The 20847-nt window shown below is 52.9% G+C and overlaps 1 protein-coding gene across 1 annotated transcript; it reads left to right on the plus strand.

Moving 5' to 3' along the window:
- Positions 1 to 2427: 2427 nt before the first annotated feature.
- On the plus strand, positions 2428 to 17033 carry BPIFB3 (BPI fold containing family B member 3). Its single transcript, XM_006179253.2, has 15 exons — positions 2428 to 2548; positions 3095 to 3251; positions 4756 to 4860; positions 5277 to 5417; positions 6874 to 6937; positions 8707 to 8767; positions 9549 to 9640; positions 9773 to 9952; positions 11181 to 11234; positions 12142 to 12312; positions 13178 to 13245; positions 14458 to 14500; positions 15275 to 15338; positions 15865 to 15941; positions 16761 to 17033. Exons 1-15 carry the CDS (start codon positions 2434 to 2436, stop codon positions 16788 to 16790), a joined length of 1422 nt encoding a protein of 473 aa, XP_006179315.1. The 5' UTR covers positions 2428 to 2433; the 3' UTR covers positions 16791 to 17033.
- The last annotated feature ends 3814 nt before the right edge of the window (positions 17034 to 20847 follow it).

Here is a 20847-nt window from a genome sequence, read left to right on the forward strand (position 1 = left end):
TATGAGAAAAAGTGTAGGGTGAGGCATTAAGAATTTTATATTGATTAGACAGTATATGATAATATTTTGGATATACTGGGTTAAATAAACTCTACTATGCAAATTAATTCATTTGTTTCTTCTTCTTTATATATATATATACATATATATATATGTATATATATATATAAATTTTAATGTGGCTACTAGAAAATACTTTAATTGCATGATATTTCTATCAGTTATCTCCTCAGGGCTGCTGATTTGTTTCTTTTGTTTGTAGTTGTATCCCCAGCACCCAGCAAACAGTATGGGGTTCCCCAAATGCCAGCTGAAGAACTAACGAATGAATGGATGGATGAACGAATGAATTTTTCTCCACTGCCATCTCAGGAGGGGGAAAAGGCAGCCTGCTCTGGAGCACCGGGGACGCTGGGTCTCTGGAGGTGGGGGTGGGGTTGGTGCCCCTCCCCGACATCAGCCCAGAGTTCTTCTCTCCAGGCCTCATGTCTGTCCCCATGGCTGTCCCCGACGCCAGGCCTGGGGTGGGGGTGGCAGAGGGTCAGAAGACCCAGCAGCCCTAAGCTCCTTCTTTCTCTCCCTGGGCCTCAGTTGGGGTAGGAGGGGAGGCAGGGTGGATTCTGTGCCATTCGGGTGTGGCCCTTCGGGAATCCCGGAGGGAGACCCCATAGGTGGGCGTGTCTGGGGGCGGGGCGCGGCTGCCTCTGCAGCCCCCATGCCTCCATTCCCACCCCTGGGCACCGACCCCAGCCCCTCCTTCACTCTCCCCCAAGAAGGAAGGCTTAGCTTAGGCCCGCGGTGAAAACCGCAATTTGTTTCTGACGTGACACCTTGACGGGTTTCTGGCGGCTGTGCCCCCTTTGTGTCCCCAGAGTCATTGTAGGGATATAAGGGCCGCCCCCGGGCCCAAGAGGGTGGAGGAGCTGACAGGAGGCAGGGAACCCCCACCCCACCCCTCGTGGAACTGCAGGAGCGGGTAAGGCAGCCTTACTGGAGCCCAGGCTTTATCCAGATCCTCAACCCTTGACCCTGGGACCACCCCGCTGTCCCACCTGAATAATAGGCACAGAAGGAATTCTCCCTGGGAGGGGTCTGGGGGCACCTGGAGGGTAATGGGAGAAAATGTCTACTTTGCAGATGGGAAAACTAGAGCTCAGAGAGGGCAGAAGCAGAGACGGGTGGGCTGAGGTCAGAAATGTCCTAGACTCAAGGGGTGCCCATTTTTCTCTAAGCCACAGACTTCTGACTGGTTTCCCACTGTGGGAGTATTTCCTTCTGTGAGAGACCCAATGTTACAGGGAGCCACTCTGAGACAAGTCCTGGGGAAAGAAGACAGACAATGCTGGGACAGCTGCTGGTCCATACAGAACCTGTATGCACCCCTGTGCAAATGAGAAAAGGGGGTCCTCCTGGGTAGACATAGTCTGTGCCAGGGCAAACAGTTGGCGAGTGAAGTGGAGCTAAATTTCCATCCACACTCACCCCCTCAGCAGGCAACCCCTCCAGTATACAACCGTGCATGGAGGCCCTAGACAAAGTCCTGCCCTCATGGAGCTCAAAGAGGTGGCAAACAAGGACACAAACATGATGCATAATAGCAAATTGCTTTAAAGTAAATATTCTGGGTGGTGTTTAGTGAAAGATGGGCTTCTTTATACAAAGTAAAAGAGGGAGGCTTTTCCTAGCAGGTGACATTTATTCAGAACCTGAAGGATGAAGAGTCAGTCATGCAAAAAACCAGAGGAAGAGCCTTCCTAACAGAAGGAACAGAATGTGCAAAGGCCCTGAGGTAGAAGGAGCTTGTCATGGTTAACACCGAGAAGGCAGGCAGGGCCCTTGTGAGTAACAGTAAGGAGCCTGTGTGGGGGACCCCAGAAGGGTTTAAGCAGGGGTGACATGAGGGGATAGATGGGTATGTGATTGGGCTGGCAGATATGGAACTGCATGCAGAAAAGTCCCATTCTATGAAACTACTAAGTTAGCTATGCTCCCACCTCCCACCTCGTTCTTTCCAACATCATTCAGAATAAAGGAGGGCAGGAGGAGAGAAATGAGGAATGTTAGGTCTAGTACTGGATGTCTCCAATCAGCCACCCCTTCTCAAACGACTTCATGAGCCAATAAGAAAGTGGTCCAGGGAATAGAGCTCCCATCCTGCTGTCCCAGAAAGGAAGGCCCATCTGTCGCTCTCCTTCAGGGACAGCTCCAGGGCCACTGGGGTCACAGAGGACTAAGACTTTTAAGTCAGATGTGTTAGCCTTTGCTTGCATTGGATGGAGAAGGCTTTCTTGGGAGTGAAGCTGGACTTGAGCTGGGCCAGGTGGGTGGGAGGGCCCCAGGTTGGTGAAGGGGCACAGGGAGGAAGAGGATCCTGGGCACCAGGACAGGATGGCTTCAGGGTTCCCGCTTCTGCCCCTGGTAGGTGTGACGCCGATGATGCTGGGTGTGTGGTCCCTGCTTCTCCTCTGGGGTCTGGTGACTCCGTGCCAGGGGCTGCTTGAGACAGTGGGCACGCTGGCTCGGATTGACAAGGATGAACTCGGCAAAGGTGAGCCCAAGGTGGGCACTGTGTGAGGGGTCCGCTGCAGCCTCAACAACCCCATTGATATGCTTACACTGCAGGAACAGACGAGGACAGTTTTTGATTCCCAACCACACAGAGTTCAGGGGGTTAAAGGCTTGCTTGCAGGTTCCAATGCAGGATTAGTTCACTTTCTTCTGAGAGGTGAACTGGGTGGTATGGGCATGCGCGGGCTGTGTCTCCCTCAGGGAGGGGCAAGTGGGGTTGAGGAGGTCCAGGGGAGCGTGCTGGCTGCCCCACATTTCTGGAGTGGGGGGACTCTACTAGGCATTTGGGGCTCCAGGCCTCAACACTCTCAGGGTTAAGATAGAATAGTCATGAATAGCAAATGCTACAGGGAGCAAATGCTGCACGCTCCCTCCTTTAATTCTGCCCTCTCTTCTGGTGCTACTGGGTGGCCCAGGGTCAATCCCAAACCAATTTGCTGTGTGACTTTGGGCCAGTCTCTACCTGTCTCGGGGCCCTAGTTTCCTCATCCGAAAATGAACCCTCCTCCCCCTGCCCTCTTTGCAGCCATCCAGAACTCACTGGTTGGGGGGCCTGTCCTGCAGAATGTGCTGGGGACGGTCACATCGGTGAACCAAGGCCTCCTGGGCTCGCGGGGCCTGCTCGGAGGAGGTGGCCTGCTGAGCTACGGAGGGGTTTTTGGCGTCGTCGAGGAGCTTTCTGGGTAAGTCCTCACAATGTGGCCATTTGACCTACTGTGTGCCCTACAGAAAGGCTGGTCTTTGCTTTGGGGAATAGAGAAGAGGTTGACTCTTTAAAATTGGTTGGCAGGCAGTGAAGCGACCTGCCTGAGCTCATCCTAACCCAGCGAGGGAGGGCGGTAATGGGGCCGTCTGGGTGTTTAATCACGGCGATGCTGCCTGCCTCAGCTAGGCAGAAACCAGTCCATGGCTGGTGGTGGATCAGGGATCCTCAGGAAAGGCTGAAGGCCAGGAGCTGGGGGATCAGGAAGTGTCCCTGTACAGGAGGAAATGGGGTGCTGGGAGCAGAAAGGGGGATGAATGCCCACCTCCCAAAATAGTAAATGGATGTCTGGAAAGGGAGCTGGTCAGGGCTGACTGCCTGGAGGATCACTAAGTATCACTCTGTGGTGGACACTGTCATTATCCCTATTTTACAGATGTGGAAACTGAGGCATGGAGCAGCCATGTGATTTGCCCAAGTTAATGGTAGAGCTGAAATTGGAACCATCTGGCTTTTACCGGCTGCACCATGAGCAGCTGCTTGTGGGGTGATTGCCAGGATGGTGACTATGTGTCAAACAGCTAAAATAGAACCTGGCACATAGTAAATGCTCAATAAATATTAGTTATCATTATTATAATATTATTATTAATAGATCTAGTCCCCCTCCCACTGTAGACTACCCCCTGCTTGGTGATGCTGGGGCCTCAGACATGAACCAGACATTGTCCTGGCTTCAAAGAGCCGCCAGTATGAGACTAGGCCCAAGAGTCATGATCCTGTGAGCTCAGGGCAGTGACGAAGACAGTCCGGCCAGGTGTGGGAGCTGCTTAGAAGAAGGCATTTGCCTGCATCAGAGAAGCAGGAAAGAGAGCTTCCTGCAGGAGGAGATACCCTAGCTGAAATCAGGAGAGCTGTCAGCTAGCTGACAGTGGATTCAGAATGGAAGGAAAGTCAAGGAAAGGATGTTCCAGACTGAGAGAACAGCTGAGGCAAAGGCCCAGAGGACAGACAAAATAATGAACTGTGGGGAGCTGTGTTTGAGAACCCCCTTGGGTTGATATACAAGCCTAGGAGGTGGGAGTGGGAGGACAGAGACTTAGGCCAGAGACGGAACCAGGGTTGCGGCCATGGGGATGGGGTCGGAGGAGCACTTTAATTCATTGAGCCTCCAGTGAGGATGATGGTTTACAGTTCTAGAGCATGTGCTTTACCAGCTGCTGCACCTACCTTATCTCACTTGTCTTTGTAACATGCCTCTGAAGTGAGTACTTGTATTACCCCCCTTCACAGGTGAAGAAACCCAGGCCCAGAGAGGTGAAGTCACAGGCCCAAGGGCCCACTGTTGGTTTTATGGGTTAGAGGTGGGATGGGAGACACACCGGAGAGAGGCTGTAGGTGCTTGCTGCCTGGTCTGGGATGGTCCAGGCACTAAGGGAGTGGCGCTGGGGGGTGTCTGGTAGTGAGTGGCCTTCTCCACGCAGCCTGACGTTTGAGGAGGTCACACTGCCAAAGGTGTCTCTGAAGCTGCTGCCGGAGTTTGGGGTGCAGGTGACCCTGCACACCAAGGTGGGCCTGCATGGCTCTGGGTGAGTGTGCCCCTGGGAACCTCTACCCTACTGCTCCCCACCCCATCCCACTGCCCCACTGGGGACCTCCTACCCTATTGTCCCCCAACACCCACCCCCCTGCCCCCTATTTTATCCCACCCTACTTCCTTCCCAAGGGACTCTCATTCTCCTATTCCCTCCCTGGATCGCAACCCACTACCCCTCCCCAGGGATGTTCAACCCACTGATGTCTGGGACTTCCATCTCACTCTCCCTGAAGACCCCTACCCCACTGCCTGGAGCTCACCGGTGGGGTTGGGGGAAGGGGGCTTGGGGACTAGACCGCTCGCAGGGCTAGCCCACCCACCTCTCGTCAGAGCCCTGGGGTGGGGGTGGCTGAGGCGACCTGGTGGGTGGAGCGTGGCCAGGCCAGGTCCCAGCCTCTGGTCTTGCAGCCCCCTGGGGGGACTCCTGCAGCTGGCCGCCGAGGTGAACGTGTCGTCGCGGGTGGCACTGGGCGTGAGCGCGCGAGGTACGCCCATCCTCATCCTCAAGCGCTGCAGCACGCTCCTGGGCCACATCAGCGTGCTCTCGGGGTGAGTTCGCAGGCTTGAGCCGGTGCTGGGCCGTTTCCCGCGCCCCTACCTGCCGGGTTCATCGCGCCTGCGCGCACGGGCATCTCCTGGGTCTCCTGGGACCGGCCCGCTGGGCGGGTCCTGAATTCACCCCGCCTCCGCCGGTCTTGCTGGCTTACCCCGCCTCACGGAGCCGTAGACTGAGGCCAACACCGTCACGAGCTCTGGCCCAGTCCGCGGTTTGCCATATCCACTCCTGAGTGTCCCCTTTCTCCTGCTGTCCTTTCTTCCAAATAGAACAAGGGTCCCCTGTGGTCCCTTGACCTGTGGACATCTCAGTCCCTTCTCTTAGCAAATCAGACACCCAGCTCAGCCCTGACTTGCTGTGTGACCCCCACAGAAACCCCCACCCCTCTCTGGGCTTCACTGTCCCCATCTGTATTACGAGGACCTAAATTCAATGATCTGGAAGTCTCTGGCACTTTTGTATCCATTTCTTCCAACACAATGGCCCTTCCTATACTTGTTTGAATCGTCACTCCCATGGGACAGCTGAGGCCCAAAGAGGGCAAGGAACTTGTCCAAGGTCACACACACAGATTGAGGCAAGCATGAAGATGCGCTGGCTCTGGATTCAGGTCCAAGGCTTTCTCTCAGCACTCTACACAGACCCCCAGCGGCCCCTGCCCCAAACTTTGAGTCAACCCCTGTTAGTCTCTCTGTTCCAGGCCAAATCCCATACTTACATTCCACCTGTGCTGGGTGGCCCTGAGCAGTGATGGGTGATCAGGCAGCTCTGTGTTAGCTCCCAAGAAGAAGGTACCTAGATTGGTCCTTCTGCAGAAGGGCCTTAATAAGGGGTTTCTGGGCAGGGTCTTTGGGCTCCATCCTGCTCCTATGGGCTAGAGGGGGCTTGGAGGAGGTGGAGCCCAGGAGGGTGTTGGTGACCTGTGGTTGTGGTCCTGTGGTTGTCACCCCTCCCTCTGTACCCCCATGGTCTCCAAACAGACCTAAGCCCATCTGCATGCACTTCTCATCCTCAGGCCACCCTCTCATGCGTTCATTTATTCAACAGATATTTATTCATTCAACAAATATTCATTCATTCAACGAATACTTATTAAACCCTCACTCTAAGTCAGGTGCTGTTCTAGGCCAAATGTCACTTGTCTATACTTATTGGAGGAGACAGAGTATCAGATATTTATTGAGTACAGACACATAAACACTCCCATTTGATCTCAGCGGCAACAACTCTAAGGCAGGCACTGTATGGATGGGGAAACTGAAATCCTCCTCTGGGTCCCATGTTGAGACAGACCCAGAATTTGAACCCAGGTCCCCAAAGCCCCAGCCAACCCCACCAGGAAGGAAGACAGGAGATGTCCAGAGCCCCCAGTGCCCAGCCTGCTACATCATCTGGGTTGGCACTGTCCCTGTACACTGACCACAGCCTCACGCATCTCTCTCTGCCCAGGGTGCTGCCTGCACCGCTCTTTGGGGTTGTGGAACAGACACTCTTCAAAGTGCTGCCAGGATTGGTGAGTGTGGGGGTCATAGGCTAGTGGCACCCCTCCCCCTGGGCTTGCCGCTCCTCCCCCAGCTTGGAGTAAATCTGGGCGCCAGACAGGATTAGGCTGTTCTTTCCTTTCACGCCCACCAGGTAATCCCATCCTGGCCTGCCCACAGGACTCCCAGGTGCCACCTATCAGTCTGGAGGTGGCCTGGCACAATGTGTCCCCAGAGTTCCCAATCCTAAACTCACAGCTTCAGGTGACCTGAGTCCCCTGCTCCCAAATCCAAGTCCCTTTCTTATCCCCTGCTCTGTCTTTGCCACGTGTATTATATTATTATTTATATATTTCTTTAAACTAGCTCTGAATTAAAATTGGGTCACTCAGTGATTTTAAACTGAGCCCTGTGCTTAGCCAACATGTCCAGAAAATCATGTACATGTATAGTAATGCATCATATGTTAAGCACCTCACGATTAAACTGCTCCAGGATGCTTGTCCTTGGCCTGCCCCCGCTGTCCCTTGAACTACACTTGAGAAGAGCAGGTCTGGCCAAGACCCCACTTCATCGAGGACGGAGGGGGAGGGGCCTGCGGGGGACACACAGCCTGCAAAGGGCAGTCAGGCCTCCTGATCCCCGGCAGGACCTCTCATGTGAAGAACACCCGTGGAAGCGGCAAAACTGCCCTGGGCTTGAAGAATCCAATCAGAAAAGCAGCTCAGGGGGAGAAGGGAAGTTCCCAGCAGCAGAGACCCCAGCCAGGCCTGACTCAGCTGGATTTCAACAAGGGGGTGTGGGTACATTTCAATTGTGGCCCCTAACTGAGGCCTCTGAACAATTGGCTACAAGGCAGAATTTATGTGACTCCAAGAGGTTTTAAAAATAAGACTTAATTGCTGGCACTTAGAGATTAGAAATTTCTCTTAACAATCCGATTTCTGGCCTCTCCTATGCAATCAGCCACCCCAGCTGCACGTACCTCCTTCCTGCAGGTCACACCTGGTTGGCGCCCAGGGGGTCCTCCCTCCTCCCATCACAGCCCTTCTGGTCTCCTCTCATGTCTGTAACGTGCCTGACCCCAGAAGCCCTAGAGTCTGGGGGTCCAAGTTTAAGTGGAAAGGCAGCCCTCTCTCGTCTCTCTGAGAAGAGCTGTGACCTTGGGCAGGTCGCCTGTCTCCTCCGGCCCCAGCTGTGGACTGAAGGCGCTGTGCTGGGTCACCTCTGGGGTTTCTGCTCCAGGGGCCTCAGCTTCTGTGACTCCCAGACTCAGGATTCTGGAAGGCGAACTGCTTGCTCTCTGTTCTCACAGCCCAAGGGTTTTCAGGAAACACAGGGTGGTGTGTGCAGTGGATGCCCTGGGTCCAGGCCTGCCTCCAGGTAGAGGCAGGAGGCGCCCTTTCTGTGGGGTCTGGACTGTACATCTCCCAGCACCCACCTGGGTGGCAGGAGGGCCTGAGGCCTCAGAGGGAAGAGCCACTCTGCCTCCCCACGGGAGGGCCTGGTCCCCACGCCCCCAACTGGTCTCTGGAGTGTGTCTTTCCATCCCCGCAGCATCCTCCAGGGATTTCTGAGGGGGCCCTTGTAACTTGTCCTCTGTTCCAACCACTCTGCCCTCTGACACTTCCAGCTCCTGTCCCCTCCCTCTGTGTGCCCCTCCCTGCATCCATCTCCACATTCTGCCTTGCCTTGGTCCTGGGACCACATAGCAAATCATTTAAAGAAAGTGCAGCTGTTCCCTGTGCCAGACTGGGGCCCGCTCTTACTTTCCTGTAACTCCTGTCTCCTCCGGACACAGCTGTGCCCCATGGTGGACAGTGTGCTGGGCGTGGTGAACGAGCTCCTGGGAACTGTGCTGAGTAAGTTGGGGTCCACCCCCTCCTCTTTGCACCTCCTCTTACCCACTCCCCCATTACCCCAATGGGTGGGGTACCAGGGAAGAGGACAGGTCAGAATTCTGGGTCCTTTCGTGTGTTCCTCAGACTGACAAGGCCACCCCTTTGAGGAGGCCTACTGGTGGAGTTCTGGGCCGAGGCCGGTTCAGCAGGGCGTGGAAACTCGGAGCCATCCAGGTCCCCATCTGCCCGGGGCTTCAGGTCACATACTGAGCACCGGTGGTGTGTCCAGCACTGGCAGAAGCATGAGGCAGATGTTATTATTATCTGGACAGACAAGATGATCCAAGTCCAGAGCTTATGTTAGGAACCCCAGGCCCCATAGCTACAGTGACCCCCAGTCTCTCTGAGCCTTATGGAGACACAGATGCCTTTTGTATTCACAAAAGGGCCTTGAAAAGTATAAAAGTGCATAACTAGGATAAGGATAGAAAACTTGGGGGCAGCTATGTCTCTATACGTGACGTTATATGAGAGAGGCAGGGCAACAAAGTAGTTAGTGGTACCAGCTCTGGAAAACAGGAATCCTGGCTTTGCTGCTGTGGGGCTTGTGTAGCCTGTGGCTGGTGACTTCCTCTGTTGGAGCCTCAGCTTCTGTATCTGTAAAATGGGGATTATAGGAGCCCCCAGTGCGTCTTAGTAGAATGCTAGGCATTCAGCAAGCACTCAATAAATAGAAGTAAGGCCTGTAATTTTGGGGGCCTGGACTTGTGGGGTCCTTCTCCCTCCTCCCCTCTCCATGCAGGCTTGGTGCCCCTTGGGGCTCTTGGGTCCGTGGAATTCACTCTGGCCACACTGCCTCTCATCTCGAACCAGTACATAGAGCTGGACATCAATGTGAGTGCCCACTGTGGCCCTGCCCACAGCTGGGGGTTGAGTACCGGTGGAGGCCAGGTGGGGAATGCTGAGTCAAAGGGAGGTGAGCAAGCTCCCTGAGACCCCGCCATGCCCTGTCTCCGGCCCCTGCAGCCCATCGTGAAGAGCATAGCAGGCGACATCATCGACTTCCCCAAGCCTCACCACCCCATCAAGGTGCCCCCCAAGGAGGACCACACATCCCAGGTGACCGTGCCTCTGTACCTCTTCAACACTGTGTTTGAGCTTCTGCAGACCAATGGTGCCCTTGATCTGGACATCACCCCTGAGCTGGTGAGTGTGGCTCCCTGCTTTGCTGTGCCTTGGTGATGCTAGTGGTGACCTAGTCACATCATCACTGATCAACCTTGATGAGCCCTCTTCTTCTAACTGGAGAGAGTTAGACAAGTTTACAGCACACACATGCCCACTCTTGTCCCTGTGGCAGATGTTGATATTTGATGGTGGCCCTCTACTTGGCTAAACCTGAATGGTACTTCTGAATCCTTCTCAACATGATACTTCAGAAAGTCACTTTCAGTTGATCCAAATTGGCATATGAAATGTAGCCAACTTTCCATCCCTGTGCCAGATGAGCCCTTCTTGAGTCAAAGCCCAATTTTACACTAAAGTGTGAATGACTAACATTTCCACTGCTTCCTCAAGAGCAGATTTGAGTTGGAGTGAACAGTAAGGTTGGGCTATACCAAGGTTACTTGGACATTTGTTCCAAAGCTTCTTAGACCTCTCTGTTTCCATTCTGGCCCCTCTCGTGCCCTCACAGATGTCTGGAAGGCCAAGCCCTCAGAAACCTTACCCAGAGACATTTTCTTGATCTCAGCCCTGTCTAAAGACAATGAGCTCTGAGCCACTGGGGCACCCCCATCTGCAGCTCAGCCCAAGGGAGCGGGGATTGATCACTTACTTCCTGCAGGTTGCGGCCAGAGAGCACTCCAAAGGCCTCTGGTTGGTTGAAACAGACCTCTGAGCTGGGAGGCAGGTGTGACCAGATTTTCCAATTTTTTTAGCCAGAAACTGGCAGACTTAAGTGAAATGTCCTGATTTGTAAATACTGGAAACAAATTCATAGTTTTTAAACATACTTTTTGGGTGAAAGGCAAAAATGTCTAGTGTCAGATTTCTGGGCCTTCAGATTGTGCGCTCTGGCAGGGCAGTTTAGAAGTTCTAGAATTAGCCTACTCAGGTCAAAGCCTGGTGCCACCACTTACCAGCTTATGACCCTGAACAGGAGCCTTGGGTTTCCCATCTGTAAAATGAGAGTAATCATAGCACCCCCTTCTTGGAGCTGTTGTAAAGGTGAAATGAGCAAAGGCACACAAAACCCTTAGCATGTGCCTGACACATAGTAAGGCTTATCATTGACCAATTGAAGGAAAATGAGTGTCTGTAAGAGATGTATGTATGTAATTGGGGGTTGAGGGGGGGAAATATTTTGTATGTGCTGAGGGATCCCTATCTCATCTCTGTATTTACCCTCCATCCCATTTGGTCTTGGGTCCAGGTTCCCAGCAATGTCCCATTGACAACTACAGACCTGGAGGCTTTGGCCCCTGAGGTGAGTGACCCTCTCATAGGCTTTGATCTCTGTAGTCCTTTCCTGATGACCCTGAATGGACTCTAGAATCTTTCTCAATACAGCTCTCCACAGAGCTGTGATTGAATGTTGAGTCCAAATTCACACTAAAGTGTGATTGACTAACACCTATCTTTTCCTGATAGCAGATTTTGCTTAGAGATGAAAGGACCAGGATTTAACTGCCCCAGAAGTCAACTGGGCATTTATCCTGTGACTGTTACTCCTCTGTCAAGCAGAGGACAGGAGATTCTTTCCAAGTGACTGAACGTCCACCCTTCAGCTGCCTTATTTCATCTTGGTTCTAGTCTTTCTTCTTTGTCCTCGGAGAGAAGACTCAGGGCAGTGGCCTTGGGAAGGGAAATGAAGGGAGAAGATTCAGAGACATTTGACCAGTGGGCATCAATCAGTACATGACTACAGAGCCTGGCCTTCAGCATTCCACCCCTTGGCTGGGGATGAACCAGCTTCTTTCCAGCTGTTGGACTCTGATTTATACTGAAGTTGAAATGACTACTACCAGGTCTTTACAAAACAGCAGTTTTTGATAGAGGTTAGGAAGAAACTGGCAAGGTCTGGATTTCCACCAGAAAGAGTGGCAGGGGCAGCTGAATCTGGGGGCACAGACCAACTCTGTGAGCCTTCTTGAAAGTAATGATTCAAAGCATGAGTGGGGCCTCTGCTTATTGGAGTCTTTGGCTAAAGGGCATAGGAGTCTCAGGCAAAGGAGGAGATTGGAGCTAGACACGCAGCAGAGCCTCTTTCTTCTGGGGAGTTTTAAGATGGTGGAGAGGGGCTTCAGGGAGGCAAAGGTGGTAGGAGCAGGGACCCCTGATTCTATTAGTGGGGCTGCCCTCATGCCCCATGCTCGGCCCCTGCTTCTCTCCAGGGCCTGAGGAAGTTGCCCCCTGGTCAGCAGCTCCTGCTCTCACTGCGGGTGAAGGAAGCACCCATGGTCACGCTCCAGAACAAGAAGGCCACGGTCTCCATCCCAGCTGACATCCATGTGCTATCCTACCTCCCTAAAGGGACCCCTGAAGCCCTCTTCGAGCTGAACGGGGTGAGTAGCTGAGGGGTGGGAGCTGGCACTGGGGTTCTGAGTAGGCCGACCCTCTCCAGGATGCAGATTTCAGGGTAGGAGGCCCCACATGGCATAGCACACACAGGAAGTCCCTCCCCAAGTGTCATCACCTGAGCTGAGATCCAAGTGCCTTTAGACGCCTGCCTGCTCCCACATCACACACGTCCATGCTGCTTCCTCAGGATCTCAGAAATTGCCCCCATCTCCCCAGCCTCTCTGCTCAGATATCTCTGGGATCTCTGGGATGACCCTCTAGTTTCCTGCTGGCCCCCTACCTCCAGTCTGCTCCCCTCCACCCCACCTCTGCTAGTTTTCCCTAACACACATCTGGGCAGAGGCAGGTCCCTCTCCTGCTCACTTGCTCCCATGACCACACACCATTCAATGCCCTCTGCCTCATTCCCTTGCCTTTCCTGTCCTTGCGCCTTAAGCCTCAGTTACCCGGGACTACCAGGTCCCACCACCCTGCCTTTGAGCAGCACCACCACCTGGAGTGCCGTTTCTCCCCTTCCCTTGGCTCACTCCTCACCTTTCAAGATTCAGCTCAGGTGTCACCTCGCTGGGGATCCCTTCCCTCACCCCACCGCAGGCTGGATTGAGGGTTTGTTCAAGTTCCTGCAGCCCCAGGACTTCCTCTCATATGACACTGGTTGCCCTCAGTACTCTGCTTCCTGAGCACCAGAACCTTCAAGTTGCCTCCTCATAGACCAGCATGGACCCTAACAACACAATAGGGCCTCAGCAAGGGTTAGTGGAGGGAATGGATGGTGGAAATTCATCCATTGGCCAAGGCAGGCCTGTCCTCAAACTCCTCCTGCTTAATCTGCCTGCTTTTCCTGTGCAGGTGATGACTTTAAATGCCCAGCTGGCTCCCTCGGCTACCAGGCTGCACCTCTCCCTGTCTCTGGAACGGTAACGTGGGATCCTAGCCCTTGTCTTTATGAACAAGAATGAAGGACCAACAGAAACCGCCTCTTAGATCTTGAGCATCAACTAAATTATAGGTGTTTTACCAGAATCCTCTTTGCCTTCAGGATCTGTGGGGAAGGGGTAGTGTTGGCCCATTTTATAGATGAGGCAACTGGAGCTCAGAGAAGTGGCTCCAGAGCAAGCATCTTCCACTGTGGCTGCTCAAAACCTGGCCCTGGAGAGAAACCTACTGCTGGGATATGGAGTCCAGACTCCTGAGTTATGAGCCCTGAAGCGGGCCAAGGAGATAACTGTCCTTGTTATTCATGTGAACTAGTTATTTCTTTAGTTTCTCCACCCTGTGATAATCATAATAACCAAGATCATGAAGTTGATGACAATTCTTCCTTAGACACGCACAGCACTTCACAGCTTGCAAAGCACAACTTGCACAGTGGGTTGTCCCTGGAGGCAGGTACACAATCTGGGCCTCCACTCTCCAGGCCCAGTGCCTTCACCTCGGCCTGGGGCCTGGGGCCAGTCTGTCCCGCCCCTGGATGCAGGGGTTTTCCCAGGGAGCTCTGGGATCTGACTGTCCTGAGCCATAGGTTCCCAGTGCTCATCTGACCCCATTTTGGGGTCCCCTGCAGACCCCTTTGGCTACTACTGCCCCCCTGCAAGTCTCCACCACCACCCTATTTCTAAGCTTGGCAAAGGCCTCGCCCACTACCTCAGTTTATCTCCCCTTCCTGGTGGTGGTTGACGCCTCAGGCCTCAGGAGACAGAGGTGTATGTCTGGGCTCTGGCCCTGGACCTCATCTGGGCCAGCTGTGATCTGTTGGTGGTTTACTGCCTTCAGTGAGCAACTGCTGAGTGCAGGGTGCCCTGTGTCCAGGGCTCAGTCTGTGAGAGGGCCACTCCTTAGAGAGCTTTAGTCAAACAGTTGAGAGTCAGACCAAGGCTCTGGGGCCATGGAGTCAGAGGTGGCGGTCATGATGTCTCAGAGGGAGGTTAGATCCCTCCAGGTCTGTTTCATAGGTGGGAAAACTGAGCCTCTGAGCCAAGGCTGGTTAGAGGCAGAATGGGGCCTGGAATCCTGTTTCTTGATCCTGAGGAGCTGGGGGTGGGGCAGGCAGGGTGGGTGGGGCAGAGTGCCACTCAGCAGGTGGGGTGGTGGGTGCCAGGGCCCCTCAACATCTGTCTTTTCTCCACCAGTCTCAGTGTCAAGCTGGCCTCCCCCTTCAGCCACGCCTTCGATGTAAGTTTCTGGGAGGGTGAGCAGCTTGGCGGTAGTGAGGGTCTATAAGTCGGGGTGGAAAGGATGAGTCATGGGCCCTGTGACTGAGCTGGCCTTGGTCGGAGCTCTGCCCCAACAAGACAGGGTGGGCAGACATCAGGGCAGGTGTGTATGTGCGTGTGCGTGTGCGTGTGTGTGTGGGCGCACGCACACACATGTGCACGTGTGAAACTGTCATCTTGGGAACGTGAATCTCATGATCTTCCAAAGTCTTGGAACCTCACAAAATTGTAAATATCTCAAACCTTACAAGGATTCAGAATTCTGGAACTTTACATAGGTAATAAAGTTTCTGAACTCAGACAGTTTCAGTATTTCAGAGGCGCACAGAGCCCTTAGTTTGCTGCTTCTCATAGAGTTCTGATGTTCTGGAATCTCACGGTGGTCTCAGGTTATGGATTGTTCTCAATGTTCTTAAACTGACAGGAATCTAAGAGCAGACCACACAGAGTTACTGGAGACGGGCACATCTCCTTTCTCAGACACGGGCCCCTTCCAGGACCCACAGACCCTTCCTCCAGGAGAGCAGCTTTTCTAAGCTCATGGGGCCCAGAGTGAAGCCGACCTAAATCAGAGTCCCCTTTGGGGTCCCTGGTGGACAGCCCACCAGGAACTGCCTTCAGGCTTGGGACAGTGAGGCTGGGGCAGCTGGGCCTCTGGGTTTTTCTCCCTGGGAAGGATTGCGCCGTTCCCTGTGGGGCCACACCTCCCAGCCCTCCGTGTGCTCTGTTGCAGGCATCCCGCTTAGAAGAATGGCTCAGTGATGTGGTCCGAGTGGCTTATGTGCCGAAGCTCAACGGTACGGGCCGCCTTCACTGTCTTCTTTGGACACGAGGAGTGTCTGAACTCAGGATTTCTGAATCATTGCCTCTCTCCATTGTTCTTAATAGAGACACTGAGGCTGGAGAGGGGTCTATCCCTATTTCTAAGACGCAGAAATCAAGATAATTTTCACTCAAACAACACTGATTAGCTCCTGCATCACACCAGACTCTGGGCCCCGAGAGCTATCTGACCTGAGTCATGTCTTCAAGCTCACAGTTCAGAGGGAAATAGTCATGTAAATGAGTAGAATATAGATGACCCAGAGCATGCAAGGCACTGACAGAACTTCAAGGAGGCTTTGCTGAGGGGAGCTGCTTACAACAGTACAGAAAAGGGGAGTTTTCATTTGGGTTTAGTAGAATGAGTAAGAGTAGGCCAATAAGGGAACCTGAGTCTCCAAGAAGAGAGCTGGCCAGCTCAAGCAAAGTGGTGGAATAGGGTCAGCAGGTCCCACCCAGACCCCACACATATCTTTGTTTTCAACCACCCCCTCTTCACAGTGAACCTGGATGTTGGAATTCCCCTGCCTAAGGTTCTCAATGTCAATTTTGCCAATGCAGCCCTGGAGATCATAGAGGTGAGTTTCTCATGCAGATATGGCCTAGATGGACCTTAAGATTGTCTCTGGAGAACCCTGCTTGAAACTTATGACGGGACTGCTCTGCCTCATCACCTGGTCTGTTCTGCACCATTTGCTAAATTGCTCAGGGAGTTATAAATTACCCAACTTGGAAATGGCAAATATATGACATACCTGCTACCATTCCTTCCTTACTTGCCCATGGCAGACATTGTCAATCAATCACAGAGTTCTTTCCTGTTGAATTCAGACACATGACTGGCCTATAGGATGGACTCTCAGATTTACTCACAGAATCACAGTTTCCCTGGCCCCGGGGTGGCAAATACATATTCTGTCTCTGCCTTCTGCTGTGCCTGTGGCAGGCATGGCTAATAGATTGACCCTTTTTCTTACTGAATATTGACATGGCCCCACAATCCTTTTCAATCTAGCACAACTTTCTGAGCCTTGGAACAGCTGGGAGTGGGCAGATCAGGGAGTTCTGAGTCCATTTCTCAGATGAGGACCAAGGCTGGAGGAGGCCAAATTTCTGGCCCAAGTTCACACAGTAAATTAGTAGGAGAAATGGCACTTTAACTTAGATCTCTTAAATCCTAAAGTCAGTGACCTTTCCCACACTGAATGTCGTTTAATCATCATTCATTTGTTTGTTCATTCATTCATTTAATGAGTGCCAGCTATGGTCCAAGTGCGGTGCTAATCCCAGGGTGGTAAGGGAGGAACACGGAGATGGCTGCAGGGATGGGGGGATATGGCGGGGGTGTTGGGCACAAGGACTCAGGGGACCTAACCTAGAACTGTCGCTCCTTGTAGAATGCCGTTGTGCTGACTGTGGCATCGTGAGGCTGACAGACGGCCGCCATCCCTCCCTGTTGACTGCCAGATTCCTGTCCACCTGCCTCAATTTCCCTCCCAGGTCTAGCCTGTGTTGGTGACAGTTTAAGTGTCCCTTATCCACCCAGGCCCGCCCAGGTGCTCTGGCCCTGCAGCTCTGCCCCGAATCTGGGGAGGGGACTGCAGGGTTAGCCATGAAACTGCTTTGGAGAAAGCTCTGGGGCCTCCCTGGCAAGTCCTGAGCTCCCAATAAACAATCCTCTGTCTCAGCACCTCCCTGCAGGTTTGTTCTCTCGTCACACAGAGGCTGCCTCGCTTTCTGCCTCTGTTGCCCTCCCCAGCCTCAGGCAGGGCTCCTGGGAGGCGAAGGGACTGGGACCTAGTCGTTGTAGCTTCGTGTTACAAACTTACCTGGTTGGCCTGGCAGCCTCTGTGTCTTGTCCTGCCTTCCTCCCCCTCTGCCTCGAGCTCCCTGTGTCCCCCTCTCCTCCCCTCCCCACCCCTGCCCTTCCCTCTCCTCTCTCTGTTTTTCTAAATATCTCCATCTTTCACTCTGCCTGTCTGAGTCTGTCTCTCTGACTTTGGGACACTTCTCAGAAATGATATCTAAGCTGAATTTTGAAGGGTAAATAAGAATTTTCCAGGGAGAAGAGGAGCCAGCATTCCAGGCAGCAAAGATGAGTGAAACCCTGTGCTGCTCTGGACGGGTTCCTACTGGCTGCACACCTTGCTGTTAACACACCTGAGGACAGACCTCAGAACAGAGATACGCTGGATGCTCATAGTGCAGGTGGGGAAATTGACACCAGAGAGGAGCCTAGCTGGCCCAAGGCCACACAGTGGCAGACTGGGGGCCTGCATCTCTTTCCTGGGCTCCTCTCCACTGCTCAAGATGGGTCTCCTTAGTTCCAGGAAATGGCCCTAAGTTGGTATTTATGGGTGGGGCTAAGTGAAAAGGTGCCAGTGAAGTTTTGGGAACTGGCTCAGAGGATTTGAGGGGACAGAGGAGAGTTGGAACCCATCTAGAGGTTTACCCACCAATGCGAATGATCCTCTGACCATCCAGCCATCCATTCACCATTCGCCAGACACTGTTCTGAATACTTTAAATACATTATGTCATCAACTCCTTATATCAACCCTGCTTTCAAGGAACAGTTTTTGCCCTCATTCCAGAGTTGTGGAGACTGAGGCACAGAGAGGTTGAGTCTTGCCCAAGGCCACATAGCTAGGAAGTGATGAAGTTAGGACTTGAAGCCAGGCCCCCTGACTCTTGACCCAGGTCCAGGCTCTGAACCTCCATACTTAAAAATGGGCGATAGAACAAGACATGCAGGAACCCCCTCCCTTGGCAGCCCCCCTGCAGGCCTGTGAGCTGATAGTTCATGAGAAGGACAAGGGCTGAATAGTGGGGCTGGTTCTGTTTCCTGGTCCTGACAGCTCCCTGCATGAGCCCCTCACATGACCCCTGGCCTGGCTGAATCACCTTCGGAGTGGGTCACCTCCCAGGGCCTGGTCCCGCCAGTGCCAGACAAAGGTGCCTTTTGGACGCTAAGCCCAGGTGATCTCCCTGGCGCCAGAGCTACACTAATCCTCTTGGGGCCGAAGTGGGCAGGCCAGTCTTATGGCCAGCAGGGCCTGGCTGGTCTCAATACAAAGGACAGGGACAGAGCCTTGGTGACTGACCTTCGTGTGTGCACCGCCCTCTACAGTTCACAGTGGTCGTTGATCCCTGACCCCCCAGTGTTGGAGAGGGGCCAGTGGGGAAGGCACAGTTGTCTTCTTTGCATTGTATTTCAATTTAAAAAGGTAATATTTTTGTTTCACAAGCATTTATGTCACACTAAGTACCAGGCAATTGGGAGCCAAAAAGGGGGATTACTGAGCCCCCATAAAGTTCCAGGCACATTCCACATGTTTCCTCTGTAATCTTCAAAACCCTGCTGGGGAAGTACGATTATGCCCATTTCTCAGATGGGCAGACTGAGGCCCTGGAGGAGAACTTTCCAGGGCTGAGAGGGCAAATGGGATGTGGGAATACAAGTGTGTGTGGTTCTTGGGGTCCCTGCCCTGGAGCCCTTCTGCGAAGACTCCACAGATGATAAGATGGTCCAGGGCCTAGACTCAAGAGCGCCTCCCACCTCCACTCCCCTCACAACTCTCACAGACTTACTGCTACACAGAGCCAACAGGGACCCAGGATGATGGGGATAAAAATGCCACCTACTGAGCACCTACTGTGTTCAGCACTTTACATGATTAAGTCACGTGACCTTTACAACATCCTTTTGAGGACAGGCTGCTCTGCTCACCATGTCAAAACCAAAGAACCAGAGGCTTGGCGAGAACTGGTAGCAACATTCGAACTCAGCGTTCAGCTCCAAATCTTGTCTCATCAGTGTACCTACCGCAGATGGGGAAATTGAGTCCCAGAGAGGGGTTGCCCAGGGGCCAGTGGTGACACTGGTGAGTTTGGCAGGACTTGACATCAGCCTTGCCTGCCTTCAGGGCCCCACAACTCCCAAGGTGTTCAGGAGAACACACATTTATTCTCAGCCCGGTTTGAAAGCAGGCCTCGGAGGGGAGAGAAACATGCCCCCTCACCCCAGAGGAGTTCTCAGGTGAGCCTGGTGGGGGAAGGAGGAGATGACATCAGTTAAAAGTGGAGGTCAGACCTAGGTTGGGTCTGGGGGATGGGAAATGAGAAGGACTCAGAGAACTTTCCAACTGATGTGGAGAGTAAGAGCATTCATTCATTCATTCATTTGCTACACTGGCATCTGTGCCCATGCTGGGCTAGGAGTGGGGCACAGGCTTGCTTTGCCCAGAGGAATGCCATCATCTCAGTGTGGGCTTCAGAGGGCCCTGGGTGGTCCAGAGGAAGGGTCGGAGTTGGAGGTTGTCACAGAAAGCTTTCCAGAGCAGCTGGCGTTTCTGCACTAATGTGACCAGTGGAGTCTGGAGAAGAGTATTCTATGGCAGAGATTGCATGTGCAAAGGCCCAGAGGCAGGGAGGCTGTGGGTGGAGTGGTGATGGTAAAGGAATGAGCAGCACCATGTAAGCAGAGGAGCAGTACTGAGTGTGGAAGGCAGATCTGCCTTGAAGGCTGAGGCAGAGCTCTGGGCTAAGGTCCCAGCAGGTCTTGGAGGGGACAGTGGCTGCTCTGAGGCGTGGGAGTAGGCACTGATTGGGACAGGGCAGGATGAAACATTCTGGGGTGATGGAGATGCTCTATATTGAGATACAGGTTGGGGCTACATGCTGTATAACATTGTCAAAATTCAACAAATAAACACTTAACATTTGTGCATTTCACTGTTTATAAATTTTACATTTCAAGAAAAGAATCATAATGGCCTACAAGTTGAAATGTTTTGAGAGGAATGCACTGTTAACTACAATTTATTTTGAAAGACAGTTTTTAAAAAAGATGGGTTAGTTGATGGATAGGTATGCAATAAAGCAAGTGTAACAATGTTAAAGGGAGATGTAGCTGGTGGGTGTGAGGTGACAAGTACGTGGGTGTTCGCTGTACAGTTCTTTCAACTTCACTGTATGGGTGGACATTTCATAATGAAATATTGGGAGAAAATCTTCTTCAGGTCAAGAGAAGCCTATTGCCTTGTTCTCTTTGCACCTGCCCCAAGTTTGAAGAGTCAGATCCATATTCACCTCCCTGAATCCTCAAATCAGCCCTGTGAGACAGGTATTGTACCCATTTATCAGATGGAAACACATAATGAGAGGCACAAAAGAGGGAAGTGACTGGCTCAGGGAGTTCAGGGTTGAACAGGATCTGAACCGGGGCCAGCTGGATGCTGAGTCCAGTCCAGGCCTGTGCGGTCTGCCCAGGCCCTCTGAAGTGTGCAGTGCCTGCTTTAGAGCTGGAAACTAGATGCTTCTGGAGGTGTTTCCACCTCCCCCATCTAGGGGCCCAGCTAGGGTCTCCAGGAATTTGCCCAGACCAGGGGATGATAAACCCCAGCTCATGTGACACCATCCGGGGCTGAACACAGCTCTCAGAATTAGCCACAAACCGCAAACTCTTGTGGTTTTGGATCTCAA

The sequence above is a fragment of the Camelus ferus genome, chromosome 19, assembly GCF_009834535.1.
Source record: "Camelus ferus isolate YT-003-E chromosome 19, BCGSAC_Cfer_1.0, whole genome shotgun sequence".
Classification (NCBI taxonomy): Eukaryota; Metazoa; Chordata; class Mammalia; order Artiodactyla; family Camelidae; genus Camelus; species Camelus ferus.